Genomic DNA, 15526 nt, shown 5'->3' on the forward strand with positions numbered 1-15526 from the left:
GACTCATTAGTAAGAAAGCGCTGTAATCTAGATATTTATTTTGGTGTACGGTATGTTCGTATATGAATCTCTTGAACTCGTGAAGTCTTGCACTTGCCCAGATAAGTATATACTGCATGTGTTCAAGTCCAGCTGACCGCCGCCGAGATGGAAGGTGACCCTGCCCCGGGTCATGTCTGCTGACATGATTTAAACATGTGTGTCAGAGTGCTGGAGACAGCCGCTTGACAGCTTATCTATATTTCAAACGGGACCTGACGGAGATCCAGAGAAAGGGACGAAGAGAGACAGAGGCGAGGGCGTCTAATGTGTGGATTGGATGTGGCTCTTCCCCTGCAGAGCCAAAGGTTTGGCAGCTGGCAGGCTGGTACCTGTGGGTTACCGGGCAGACTTTAGCTGGTAGAAAAGGAACAGAGGATGGACAGGATGATGATTGGATACCAAGGGGGCGTTTGCAAATGTCACTGTGTTTTGGTCTGAATACAGAGAACACAGAGGGGGAAAACTCCAAGTGGGCAACATGAGCAAACATGCCTGTTTTTCTTAATAAACAGAACAATTCCAATATATTAATTTTTAATCTTTATTAGTAATAATCAAGTTCTGTTTTCCACCAACACAGAGCTGGTACCTTCTTCCTCTGCATGAGCTCGGCCATGTGTGCTCACCAGAGTGGACCACAGGGTGTTCGCTGGCGCATTCAAAGCGCTGTGGAGTTGGTGAACGCAGAGATACTCAGGACGAGGATGAGGCTTTCTCAGAGCTGCGGAAAGGGATTTATTCTCCAACCATCGAGGGAATTACACACATAGGATTTAGAATTTTTAATATGGTAAAATGTAAGGATAAATACAGTATATTCTGTGATTAAAGCGTGCGTGGGAGGGAGGACTGTTCGTCTGATTCACCAGACGTTGACTGTGGGTAGAAGTCTGCCATCCGACTAATTCCGTCGCCATTCTCTTCCCCTTCCAATCTGTCGGCGTTTTTCAAAATCGCTGTCTCTGTGGACGGCGACAACAACCCCCGAGCTACTAAATGTGAAAATGGCAAGTTACCTTGAACCAAACCTGGTTGCTGATAGTGTGAACGTAAACAAACTCGCAACTGCTAACTTATGGTGCAGGAATTTAGCCATTTTGATGCCAAGTCTTGTCTCCATTTTGCAGCTGCTGCTCCCTTTGCTTGGCGCCACCCAGGACGATGATGATTTAAAGATGGTTTAAAGAAATACAAACAAGACAGATTGTTTCTCCCCAAATGGCAGGATCATAATGGGTGCAACTCGACCTTAAGAAGGTTTCTGCAAAACCACAAATAAGTTGAAGCTCAACGTTTCTTTATGTTGCAACTTTAAGTCTCTGTGTTATGAGTTTTCTATTTGACGATTGTCACAGAGCTGGTTAGGGTCAGGAAAACAATCATGGTTTGGCTAAAAATACTTCCAAAAAAACGCTGGAAATGTCGGCAGGTCTTCTTTTTAAAAAAACACCGCTTTTGATGCAACAACGGCGGATGGACATGTGCCCAGGTGTCCTTACAAATATCAACTGCTGTGACTCAAAATGCAGCGGGGCATTTTGCAGCCTTGCTGGATGTAATAAACTCAATTGCAGAAACGTTAACTGCTGACATTAAATCCCGCCGACTGGGCTGAGCGGTACCGTGGTGGTCGGGGCTACGCGGGATCTTCCAGTGTAAAACATGTTAAAGAATTAATGGACTGCATATCCAGCACTCAGTGCTGTCAGAGGGGCACTTGCAAGGTGCTGGACGGGTGTGTCCAGCCATCAGAAGTAATCTGGAGTTAAGCGACTGACTCAGGGACAGTTTGCCGTGTGGACAGGGAGCGCTGCACTCTAGCTGCAGCGCTACTTGTGGATAAACTCTTCCATTGTTAAACCCTTTTGTTAAACTTTTTTGCCCACGGTGGTTTTGACGTATAACAAAGGGATCAACCCGGCGCTCCTGAGACTCTCAAAAAGAAAACCTTGAAAATGTCACTTTTATTTACAGGCAGGTTAAAACGGGGTGCTCGGTTGTCATTTGTCAAGCCCCGCAGCTGCGAACACGATCCATCTTTCTATTTGACAAGCTCGTGTAAGTGATTCCCGCAGCTGACTCGGCTCGCGTTGTCACTTTAAACGACGAGACGCGAGCTTTGAGAGGTTTCAGCTGGAGCACCTGGGTGCATTTGCAGTTAGCTCACACGCCCAAATTCAATGAACAGAGCAGGAAAAAGCCAACTATGACTGCATTAAGAGCAACACGGCGGTAGAACCTGACTCACACGGTGAAAGGACACACGCTGTGCTGTCAAAACCTTTTACACACATCGAAACACGCGTGTGCATCCATTATGTTTACGCACATGCACCAACATGGCAGTTGTAATTCCACCTCTTGTCAACTGCTGTCTCAGAGAAGTGCTTGCACATCACTTCCCATCCCTGAATCTCTTTATAAAGAAAAAAAACCTTATTGGAATTCATATTCTATGTATCCCTCTCTCCCTCCCTCTCTCTCTCTCTTTTTCTTCTTTTCTCCCACCACTGGCTTTGCCCAAATTTAGCAACCAGTGAGGGCTGACTGTCATGCATATGAATAGCTCAATGTCTCACAACCCGGGCTACAAATCCTCATTGTGGCTCTGGAGATAGCTTAAGCTATACAAGTAACAAAGGCAAACTCCCCGTCAACACCACGACTGTCAGTTCTTCAGTAAACACACTCAACCACACACCCTGCTCCCAACTCCAGGGAGGTAATCTCAACTTAACGTGTATGTTGTGTGAATGCACGTGTGTGTGTGTTTTTGGAGGTATATACTGGACGTATGTCGGCCTGTGTGTGCCTTGTGCCACAGTGTGTATGAATCTTTAATGCCTGACAGCGGGGCCTGCGTGCAGCTTAGGATCTGTAAATTCAATTCAATATCGCTATAATATCCCATTCTGTGGCTGAGGCGGAGGTCTGCGCTCGCCGCAAACAATGCTGCCACGCCAGACAGGACTGTCACCGTCTCAGGGACCCTTCAGCACACACACACACAAATATACACATAAATGTGCGCATGCAAACAATGCCCCTTAATTCGTTCTCATCCAGCTTCACCATGGAAACCCATCTTCACGAGGAGCGCGGGGACACGGTGTGTTTTTGTGCGTGCTTGTGCGTAAGTGCGTGTCCCTCCGGACGTTGCCAAACAGCCGACTGTCGGAGACAATAGAAAGGTAACGCGGTATTTAGGAGAAGGCCAGAGCAGCCGACTGACTGGCTGACTGCGGGGACGTGAATGGCGATGCAGATTACGTATGAACTCCAGGTCAACAGCCAGAAAATAAACCAACAATTACCACAAATTTCATCAGACGGTGTAATCGTCAAGTAAACAATCAGTTTCCTGATTCTTGGAATGAACGCAATGTGAGTTTTCCCTCTGAAAATGTACCTTGGATGGTTTCAAAAGGTGAATAAATCCCATCAATCATGCTCATTACTCTTATTAAAGTAAAATGAAGGCTAAACATCAAACGGATGTATGAATGTAAGCAGGCCAAGAGAATTAACCGGTCTCAAAGTGCAGTACAGGCGCCCACAGGGGGTCCTTGAGGGAATTATTTATTCATTTTCACTGTAATTACATCAATAATTATCTGTACACTGTGACAGAGTGTACAGAGAGGAGAAGTCACACTGCTTTCAGTGGACCAACATGGGACCTTCTAGGTATATGTATGGTAGTGGACAAGTCATTTTTTGATTCTGTTTGAATTTTATCCTGAGTTACACAAGTGATGTTTGGCAATATAAATGATAATTTTTCAACTTGAGGGAAGTTTGAGTACAAGACTCACCAAAACCCAAACTGAGCCCCTGCAGAGCCGGTCCTGTATATCAGCCTGTTCAGAGAACTGACTAACTCTCCTTTCACATGACTGAAGTTGTCAACATCAGACCAGATTAATGTGATTTTCACCTTTTTTTTAAAAGACCTTTTCCGTGCCGAAGCGGTGGCCATGTTAGTGTCTGTAATGAGCGTATATTGAGTTTCACGACTTGAAAAATTATCTTTTAAATTGACGAACGTCGTGTGTGTAATTCATGGCAGAATGCAAACGAGATCGAAAATCTATTCATCTCTCTACAGTGACTACTGTCCACAGTTCTTCAACAAAATGAAAACAATCCCCCATTTGATGATCTTGTCATTGGCTTTATACACTTTTGGTTACAAAACATCTAAAAGACAAATCCTCATCAGATGTGGGTTCGTCGTGAAAAAGTCTGCAATAAAACCACTTTATACGAGGGTCATATATCGATATATCATTATGTTTGAATGCCGATATTGGCCAGTCACTCACATTGTCCATTACCCTGTCAAACCTCCATGATTAAGGTATGCGGCTCTTCCGGGCTTATTATGATAAATGATGATACTTTTCTGGAAGCGAGGAATCAGAAGCTCAGGAGCTGCATGGAGAGATGATTTCAATCAATAACTCAGCTGTTGGTTTTGCATAATAACGCAACTCTCAGATGACTGGTACTTTTAGTGTTCAATCTTGGATCACAGCAGTTGAGTCAGTGAAATAAATCTATATTGTATTTTGCCGGCTGACTGATGAGAAATCTGTTGTATTTTTGTCACGGATGCCAAATTGGACGTTTTATAATCTGCTGCAGATTACAGCAGCATTACAACCGCTTCAAACTTTCCAATCAGGCGGGTTTTAATCGGAGAGCGTCCGGTTCAAACGAGGACCAGCATCCTTCAGGCACTTCAGGGGCTTTTTAGTAGTAGAAGGTCCAATCTGCCGTACCTGCCAACTCCCAGACACAATAAAACATGCCGCTAGACATTCATGGAGCATTTTACACCAGTCCTTAAATCACTGTATCGGCCCGCTGTGTGTCAGAGGAGGGAGTTTAAAATCTTACAACTTGTCTATAAATGATCTCGGGCCTCGATACATCTCCGATCTACATGCACGGTACGAGCGAGCAACGTGAAGCAGCTTCTAGTTTTCTATTCTCTCCACCTGTGGCAAAAGCTTCTAGACTGTCTGCTCACACTGTCAGTCTTATTTCAATGTATTCTTTATGTCTTGTAACACAAATACTGTAAAAACAATATTAGCACAGCAGGATGACAGCGAAAATAATCGGGCAGAAGAAGGTCAGTCTTCAAAAATAACCCAATTACACTCATTAGAAGGCTCATGAATCTGTCAGCTCATGAAAGCCGAGGCACCGCGGCAAAACCAGCCTGTCACTGTCACTTCCGTCTCCCGTCCGAATGCACGCGTCAGTCCGCGTCCTCTAACGCGCTGTTTCGCTGTCAGACGCGTCCTTGATGTTCTTTTTTTTTTAAAGGCTGGAGTCGGTCTCCAGCATCGCCGTCGAGCGTCTCATCACGAATTCCCAAAAAAAACCCCTCGCCTCAAAGAAGTTGCTAAAAATGGAAAAAAAAGGCAGGAGTGGATTCTGATTCCGAAACACCGAAGCCGCGCGGCTGTTTGATGTAATTAGCTGCTAACAACAAACGGGATGCCGCTTTGATGTCACACTGCCAGCTGCTCTCAGGAGACCAAAACCCACAGAGTAACAGCGTTCACCTCTGTAAAGTTGTCTGTTTTTCTAAAGAGGGTGAGGTTTGAGCCGCGAGCTTCACATCGCTCCTGTGAGTCGGTGACGGCAGAGACAGTCTCGTAATGCAGCCGATCTGTTCTCTGTCCCGGCCTGTAATCTCACTCTTCAGGAGACGCATAGCTTAGCCGTGCATGAAAAATGCAAAATATGTTAGAGGACCCTAACAGGCAGAAAAAAAAAGAAATTGAATCATAATAATACACTTCATTACTCCATTCTCTGGACATAAAATATGCAAGGAGGCACTAATTTGTTATCAGGTTAATTATCTATGTTTCAGAGTTGCTGAGGCGTTCACTTTCCCAGATTAATGAATTATGACTCTTATTTACTCTGGCTGGCTTATTTCTCCAGCGTCGGAGCGATCGCACGGAGCCGCCGGGGTCTGATGGAAGAGGAAAACCCAAACAGGAAATAGTTTAAAAGAGGATACCAAACAGCTCCACGAACCCCAGCTTCTTAAGAATTCCCCTTAAAGAACGAGTCATTATGTCAGACGCTCACAACGCCGGTGAAAAACAGACTCCATCCCTTTAATCGTTTGTTGAACACGACAGCAGCGCCTCGTTTTTAATTTAAATCCTGGTTTCAGAGTGCATTGTCTGTGCAGACTGTAGATGTGAAGAAACAACCTCTGATGTTACGCGTGCGTTGGATGTCGCCGTCATCGAATCTTATGAAACGAGGAGTTCTTACGAATACCAAACTGAGGTGGTGTTGGTGGAGCAATTCTATAAAGACTGAAATGTCTTCTTCTTCTAATATAATGGAGGGTCACGATGCTAACACGCATAAAGGTCCAGTGTGTATTTTAGGATTAAGGGGGACCTATTGGCAGAAATGGAACATGGACCGACTTCCATGGAGGCCGCCATGTTGCACTGCCATGTTTCTACAGGAGCCCGGAGGAGTAAAAACCAAACACCGGCTCTGGAGAGATCGATCTGTGGTTGGAGTCGCCCTATCCCTATCAACTATTGGTGAATCCCACGACTGATGTGTGTGTTTCGCCATCTAGTGGGCTCCCGTTACTGCGGCGTCCACTCAATCAGTGCGCTTACATGACACTCAAGAAAACCGAATTACGGATTTTTAAGATGCATGTATACACCTTAGTCTGACTAAAATCGGACCGGATCGGATTTCTCATAGTCGGATTCATTTAGATTATTCGATTGATAGTCGCATTACTCCTGCATGTATACATTCCATCAGATCGGATCGGATTTTGCGTTCTGCGCTGGCTTGAGCTCTCCTTCCCGGGGCCGTGAGCCGGAAGTAGAAGGATGGCGGCAGCGTCTTTCCTCCGAAATCACCGCAAGAAAGAGCGCCATTCATCAAACTATGCATCTAGTTTGTGTAATTATCATGTACACCATATACAAAATATACAAAGATGTAGCTTCGACTCGCTCTTCGTACGCAATCTTTCTTAAATGCTGTTGCAGTTTGTTGCTGCTGGTGACGTAAAGAGGTCAGCTGGAGGTGCGCCGTTAACACTAGTTGAAACGGGTACAGCGCCACCTATCGTACTGGGGTATGACATGCTCCGGACAATAATCCGATTTTCTCACCGGCATGTATACTCGGACTATTGCAGTTGTCTGATTGAGTAGCATAGTCGAACTATGGCTGTAATCCGACTAAGCTGTGCATGTAAATGCACTGATTGTCTCAGTGGGAGCTGCATTAAAGGCATTAGTCAGCAGCCCCCAGTTATTGATGATGACACCTTTATGGGTTTATGTGATCTTAATGTTCAGCTTCAAAGTTGTCACGGACATCATTAACCTTGAATGTAAAAGTAGAAAAATGTTCACTTCTTAAGACGGCTTCCATTCAAACACGAAGCGACTTGTTTACTTCTAGTTATTCCCTGGATTTCTTTATATCTGTAGTCATGCCACCCCTTAAACATTTTGTCACAGGTTGTTTCATATAAAGGTGTATTTCCGGCAGCACAGAAGCTGCTGAATTGTCACAAAGATGTCAAACAAACTAATAAAGGAATTTCTGAAATATTACATGAATATTAGAGGCAGCACTGTCTCGTCCTCCAGCTCTTCTGTGTCTACATGTTGCTGCTTGTCACTGCGATCATGATGGGCACTCTCAGACAGTGTAGGCTGAAATATACAGTGGTATAGATAGAGTATTTATAACGAATACTTGAGAAGACATTATTGATCCTAGACAGAGCAGACAGAAGGGCGGGACTGAAAGAAACAAGGGTAATTATAAATCTGTCTGCCTCTTCGGCATCACAGTCAGAGCCATGGATTTATTATTACACAATAGGCCTCTGATTTTTCAGAGCCACGGTCGGCACCGTAAATTCTAAGTGGCTTTGTCGGGTCACGTCCAAACACATGTAATTCATCCTCCGGGGAAGATAAACGCAAAGTCAATCAAACAGCTGTTGAGATACTGAAGTCTGGACGAATGTGGTCGACTGATCCGCGATAACGTCATCCCTAAAGTCATGCAACAGTATTCAAACCAGCGTCGAGCTCTTTCTTTTCTCCACTGTGGGGATAAAAAAAGAACAAGACAAAACAAAGTTGCATAGAGACGGCGTCGATGCATCACCGGCTCATTTACTTTGTTACGGCTGATGTGTAGGCACAGAGCGACACGAGCGTCCTATTAGTCATCTTTGTCTGATATCCGCCTGATTTCAAGTTCTACTTTGATCAGTTATAAGAATAAAGCTATCTGACTCGCGGCGCTTGTTTCTTAACTTTTCTCACCTTTCCCTCATTTACTTTCACATCATACGTTCGTCTGTTTCCGCGTTTTGCAGATAGCGCGCACTCATCTTGATCGTTCTAATTGGAAACGGCTCGCTGCAGTTTTACATGTGACAAGAGGACCGAAAACAATGAGATTAGACGCCGAAGTCTCAATAGCTGCGGAAGCTGGGTGTTGATTCTTTGTTGCTGCGGCACGTTGAGTGAAAGCTTTCTCATTACATTAATGGAGCTTCGCATTTTCAAACGCATGACAGCCACAGCTTCTGCAGTCAACCAGCGTGTGTCTGCAAGTGCTGCGCCGCCTCCTGACACTGACGGAGGAGTGCTGCTCCAGTATTCTCTGATTGTTTGTTTTTTTTTTTTCTGGTGGGAAAAAAATTAACTACAGCTAATGCATAATTAATGACGCACAGGCCAAGGTGCATCATTACCCGCCCCGGGTATTTCTATTTTATAGAGGTCGGCAGGAAGGAGGTTGGCTTCTGCTCGATGTTGACATTTTTAATGGTCAAACTGTGAGCGGATAAAAATGCAATTTGGGGACATTTAGGAGTTTTAATAACTGAGACAGTGTGAGCTCTGAGAGTACACGCAGAGGGACAATTCTAGAGACCGACACCAAAGGTGAAGGCTTGTTAAATACTGAGGGGGATAAAATTAAACAGTGTTGGTTCATTTTAAAATATTTTTGTTTGCGTATGAGTTTTTACTCCTCATGACACGTCTCTTTCCTTACCGTTGACGTTGCCGAGGTGGAAGTATCCGTCGACCAGCGAGGCTCCGTTGTTGAAGTGCTGGGTCATGTGATCCAGCCAGTTGGCCTCCACGCCCTTGACCCCCTCGTCGCAGTTCTGAACCCGCAGCGGCACCTTGACAGTGTAGTACTTCATCTGGCCCTCTCGGACCGGCGGGTGGTTGTACAAAGCGAGCAGCTCCACCCCTGTTGACACACGACAGAAAACAAAAAAAACAAAAAAACCGTCGGTTTAAACTCTGTCAGGGTTGTGACAATACAAATGTATCATCTGTGGAAGTCTCAAGTTTTACTGCATGATTCTTGAACTGCTGCTGTTCACTGGCAACGGTCCAAAGTGTAGTTTGGCTCCGTCTGTTGGAGCACTTTGCCTCACTTCAGCTGCCAGAAGTTATGAGGAATGGCTCGGTAAACGGTTGGCTGAGACACAGCAGAGTTCTGGTTTAAAATATATAACTTCTTCTGATGCGATGCGAAACACCTATGTGCCGCAATTAGTTATAATGAGATGCAGAGACCCGCATCTTTACTACGCTGACAGACACTACGCGACCGCAGTGTGAGCAACGTGGCGGTAATCAATTGGAAGTACATTTATTTCCAACGAGCAAACAAGGAAAACAGAGCCAATGTGAGCACAGTCAACACGGTTCTTGGCCAAGAAAAGTTGGCCACAGTGTTCCCGGTCATCAGTTGTCAACAGCAGATAGTGCTTTCTTGTTTTCCGCCCAGTTCGATATTCATGTCCTTGAGAAATGTGGCGGAGATAGAATTGCTCTGTAAGAGGTGGATGATAATAAAAAAAACAGCCCAGGAAAGTGGAAGATTTGAAGAGGTCCTTGGAAATAATTCCAAACACTGAGCACAACAAATTGGCCATGGTAAAAATAAATTGGCATGGAAATTAGTACATTAAGATTGGAGGCACTGAAAGCAAAAAAATACCAAAAAGTAGCAAAATATGTCCCTGAGTTTCCAAATGTCTGTGTTGTTCAATTTTGGTATTTTTTCCAGCGTCCTTCCTCTCAAAAAAGTCCAGATTGTGTATCTTTTTCTCTTTTTTATATAGATATTGATATTTCTTAATACAAATTCATACTTGTTTAACAACTTCAATATATCATTTCTGCAGTGGACATTACGTCTCTGACAATCTGATCATGTAACTTCAGTGAAACTCTTTATTTTCGGGTCTTTTTGTGTCTTTTAGCATCCTGCGTCTGTTTTACAGGAATTTTCTCTGGTGTCCTTTAAGTTCATCCAGGACACATTTGTATGCAAGACACTATAATAAAACTTTACCATCATTATCATATCATGAGCAAAAGTTCCACCTGACAGGTGCAAAATAGAAGAGAAATAAAAAAAGTAATACAAGATGAGATTCGCGTTGCCTCGAGCTGGACTCACAAATTACGCTGAAAATCTTTTTCCAAGGACGCTGCTTCTTCTTTTATTTTTTTTCCAGTTGGTTCAATTTCAACAACAAACGTGAAGTGAATCAAAAGCAATTTGATCATATTCATGCTACAAGTCATCCTCATTTCCCTTTTCATGCGTTGCAGAAGAGACGCTACTCTGCTGATGCAGAACTTAAAAGGGACCGTTTTATTGTAACAGAGTTAATTCGCAGTCTAACCTTGAATAATGCATTAAGAGCTCTCCAGCTAGCCGTTGTTTACATCAAGCAGAAATATACATAATGCAGCGGGCCTCAGGAGGGAGAACCAGGCTTGGAAGTGTGCCCACGGTACGTATGTCACCGCTCCTCGCTCGTATCGTACTGAATCAAAGTGGGGAGAGTTTTATTTGTTGAGATGTGAGTGAGTGAAATGTTTGCTCTGAAGGAAAACAAAAAAAAAAAACACACAAAACGTGAGATGTGAGCGGGGTTAGAAACAGGCGGGGGGTGATTCAAATCCAGTCTGCTAACATTTTCCCCCCTTTCTCTCTTTCCAATGCAAATGTCGGACTGTCATTCCCCGAGTGAACCAGATGGATGAGCAGAATGTGCCGCCCACACGCACACTTTGACGTGGGGCGGTGTTGGTGGCGGTGGCGGTGGCGGCGGCGGTGAGGGGAGGGGATCATGGCTCAGTCGCTTTCGGTTCCTCCGTTCCGTCCGTCCGTCCGGCAGACACCCAGGAAAGAATGAATCATTTATAACCATTTCTCGTCTGGCTCGTCTGACTGATGTGACAGCTGGCCACCAAATTCCCCAAATCTTGTCATTTGTCACTCTCGAGGAAAAAAAAAGTGGAATCACAGCAGAGTGCTCGCGCGCCCCCTTCCCCTCCGTCCTCCCCCACGTTACCCCGCGTTACAACGCGGACAATATGGCGAACCAATCTTGGACGACGCGCGGCAACGAAATGACTTCCCATTCAACAGGCGTCCCGACTTTGCCAAAACAGCCCGTCTCCTCGCTGTGAATGATTCTGTAGCGATCTGTATCGTACGAGCTGATTCACAGTTTGTGTGCAGGGGCCTGAGATGATGCATCGCTGCGATTTTTACCCAACGTGAATCCTTCTTGTGTGTCGGGGAGCTTCAGGCAGCTCATAAACAAGACTGCGTTTGAAAAATTGTGTCATGTAGCAGATTCCCCTCCCCCCCCCAAAAAAAATGCTGTAAAGCTCTGTGGTCCCAGCTCTTATTTACTGCAATCACAGCGTAATTAGATAAGTGACAACATCAAACCATATTAAACACAGATCAATCCAATGCTACTGATGGGATTGTTCTGGATAGTTCCATTTATAACGGCCTGAAATAAAATAACCGCCATGAGAAACGTGCTCCCCGGATCCTTTCTCACAACAGCACAAGTTTTCTGTACGATCGCTGAGAGTTGTCCATCCATTGCACTTCGTTACAGCCTAATGACGCTGCGATTACGGCGCCAGAGGCGACTGTAACTCAGGTGGAGGGGTGAGAGGCTCATTTTCTAACCTTTTATTCGGTCAGACTTTGCAAACACTTCCTGGGTGTGCTCGGCAGAGCTGTGCTCACATGAGATACGCTGGAGCGTCGGAGGGATTAATTGCCTCGCCTGAGGGGAACTTCAGCAGGGGCAAAAACAGGAAGGGGGAGGGGTGGTACCGAAAGATGAGAGGAGACTGTCTTCTCCTATTTATGTGAAGACATAAAAACATCTGTCAGGCTGTTGTCCATCACTCTGGACCGCAGGACGGCTGTAAGTCAAACCGGAGCCGTGATTTCATCTGGTGCTCTGAGACATTTCACACCGTCATTTTGACAAATTCTGCAGGAGTTAATCACAATCGCTCACGAGGCCCCGGAAAAAGCCTCGCATTCTGTCGGACAAATCACCGCCTTGTTTTTCATCTGGAATTATTGTACACGGAGCAGCGCCAATAACAGGCTGACGGGCTGTAAACATTTACAAACAGAGTTTTCTGTCTTAAACTAACCGAACTACGGAACTAATTACGACAGAAACAGAAACGGGGGATACAAGATGAAGACTGCGTGGTGCAGAGCAGCGTGAGTCACACAACTGTGGATCCCAATTTAGACGTGATTACAGATTAAAGCTCATCATGTTAACCCCGCGTTTGAAACAGCCAGTGACCAAACAGTAACATGTTCACTATTGAAATTCTGATTCTACCTTTTAAGTTTGATAGTCTTTGAATTATATCAATAAGATGTGAGGTCCAGTTAGCTTAGCACAGAAATGACGGTCGGTGGAAACTTTCCTTCAGCTCATAAATCACGTAGAGATATCAGGGGATGGTGGTGGTTTCATTACGAGCCACCGGGGCTGCGTGTTCGCGTCACACCACTGGATATATTTAATGACACCTGGAGACATTTCTAGCTGTTTTTGTGTCGACCAAAACAAGCTATTTCCGTGATCGTGGCACCAGAACAGGTATTTTGAGCCAAACCGTGATGTTTTCTTAACCCTAACCAAGTGGTTTGTGACGGGAGAGGAGATTGGACCAAAACAAACAACACATATTTTGAACTTATCTTGTCTTTTATATCACGATACGTACACGCTGGGCGTGCTCTGATTTCTGGTTATTGGTTCCACATGGTTTTGTTTTGCTGTCGTGTTACTGTAGATCAATGCAAACATTCCTCAAGATCCCATTTAAAAGCTGAAGGCTGAAGTTGACTGAGACCGCAACGTTTATCAAAGTAACGCTAACTTCGTAATCCAATCAGTTCTAACCTGACAACATTTTAAGATTATTGGATTTTCAGACTTTTTAAGGACCCGCAGAAACCCTGAGTACTTTACCGCAAGGACGGACACAAGGTCAGACAATCTCTGATCTTGGAGAAACTCCATTAGTAACAGATACAGATCTCTCAGACAAGTTCACAACTCCCCCTGTCCCCATCAGCAACACTGCTCTGAAAATATATCAATCGTATTTGCCTCTTGGCTTTATCAACAAGAACAAGGCTTTGGAAGCCAGAAATGTCACCGTATAGCAAAGTAATGAGTCCTAATCAATAACTTCAGAGGATTATTCTGGTCATTTTTGTACTGAAGGGCAGTAAAGTCTTAATTAATGCCCAAATAGTGTGATACACACACACAGAAGCCTATGACTAAGTCTTTTGAACCCTAATCGCACAAATTCATTACCTCAGCAGACGACCTCTAAGCCTCTCAGGATAAAGTCTGCGTAGCGAACCTGTCTCCTGTTGTCGCCGGCGGCTCGGCTAACAAGAAAACGAGCGCGCGAGTGTCGTTAGGACGTTGAAAGCATGTTGCTTCAAAGGCTTATCTGATGGCAAGCCCGGCTGTCAGAATGACAAGGTCGACGGCAGTAACCCTGCAATGATCTCAGCAGTGTGGCTTTTTCCAAGGAGACGTGTCATCATTTCAGCGTATTTTTCTCTAATCTGAGGAGCTGGACACTGATCCTATCAGAGCACAGATCTCACGGATCAAAAAAAACCAAAAACAAGCGTCAGATGTCTGCACATTGACTCAAGATTTCAGACTGATTTCCTCAGGATTACACCTGTGATAAAGCTCTTAACTTGATTATAATCTTTGAGTTGGTGTAAAGCTCATTATACTTGTTTGTGGCTTTGAGAAACTTGGAAAAGGGAACACAAGCAATTTTCAGCATCAGAGGAACAGATATCTCGGTAAATTAAACGCTTGTTTGTGAGATGTTGACAGCGAATAAATACCCCGTGTCTTTGGCTGAGCTTCTCGTGCATTTTCACCTCCGTCTCGCAGCGTCCCCTGCGCACCTTCTATCCAAACTCTTTATTAATTTACTAATAATAAAGTGACTACTCTCCGTGAGCTCCTTAGCCTGAAGGTTTCTTGAAAGGAGTGACTTAGGAAACGTCTTAGAGGGACTCTGAGCAAAGGAGTGATAGAAACCTTAGTGAGGAGGTGCGGTCGACCCTGACACAGTTTCTTTTTAAAGTTGGGATTGGTTGAACAAAAAAGAAACAATCAGAGATGAGAAAGAAGCGGGATGTCTCGCTCTTTAGCTATCTAAATCATCAGCCCAGGATACAAACAATATTGAGACCGTTATTGGTTGAGACCATTTTAAAGCACCTTTAAAGTCGTCTGAGGTAAATGATCTGCTGCTTTCGACTGTTGCCTGCTTTTGTAGTGTGACACAAAAGAAAAGAATACACAGGAAGGCCAACTCGTGAGTCAAAATCATACTTCTAGCCTGCTTTTAAAAACACCTGCGTATACATGCTGATGTTGGTATAAAAGTGGCATGAGTGAAAGCACGGAATGGAAAGTCTTATCGATCAGCCTGAGCGTAGAATTCCTAAATTGTTAGCCACTGAATACAGTGCAGCAGATATTCATGACATGAAGGAGTGTTAAGGTGGAACTACTGTCTTCCGGCAACAACTGTCCAAGCGATATCTCACGTGTCTCTTCCGGCTTTTGATTTTAGTATTGTTTCTTATATGAGGCTCCTTTTTCAATGTCAAGGTCAGTATTGATTTTCGCTAACGACAAAACAACGAATTATCTGTGCATTTATATGGAACTAAGCTTCAGGAGCGTTCCACCTTAACTGTCCTCCAGGTTACGTCACATTCGGAGATCGACACTTCTCCACTGGCAGGACGGCGGCGAGCGGAACAAGCTGCTGCTAACGTGAGTTGTTCAAAAACCTTCTTTTTAGTAAACTCTGTGTACACAAACAATGTTCTCAGTGCTTGTGTTCATGTGTAGAGACCCTGGTGATACTACGAGCAAAGTTTCATGTTGTGTCGAGCCTTCTTAGTGTTTTAAAAATACAGATTTTGATGCTAACATAGTATTTGCTCCTAGCACTCCACTGAAAATGATTTTGACCCGAAAACGAAAATACAGTCAATCTTAAAAGGG

General features: G+C 44.4%; 1 protein-coding gene across 2 annotated transcripts in view; it reads right to left on the reverse strand.

Annotated features, from left to right (window-relative positions):
* The window catches only part of rftn1b (raftlin, lipid raft linker 1b), a 125596-nt gene that overhangs the window by 31797 nt on the left and 78273 nt on the right, over positions 1 to 15526 (reverse strand). For both annotated transcript variants that reach the window (XM_030393680.1, XM_030393681.1), the window contains one exon: positions 9145 to 9348. In XM_030393680.1, coding sequence (XP_030249540.1) covers positions 9145 to 9348 — 204 coding nt within the window. The remainder of the gene's footprint in view (positions 1 to 9144; positions 9349 to 15526) is intronic.

The sequence above is a fragment of the Sparus aurata genome, chromosome 17 (assembly GCF_900880675.1).
Source record: "Sparus aurata chromosome 17, fSpaAur1.1, whole genome shotgun sequence".
In the NCBI taxonomy this organism is placed as follows: Eukaryota; Metazoa; Chordata; class Actinopteri; order Spariformes; family Sparidae; genus Sparus; species Sparus aurata.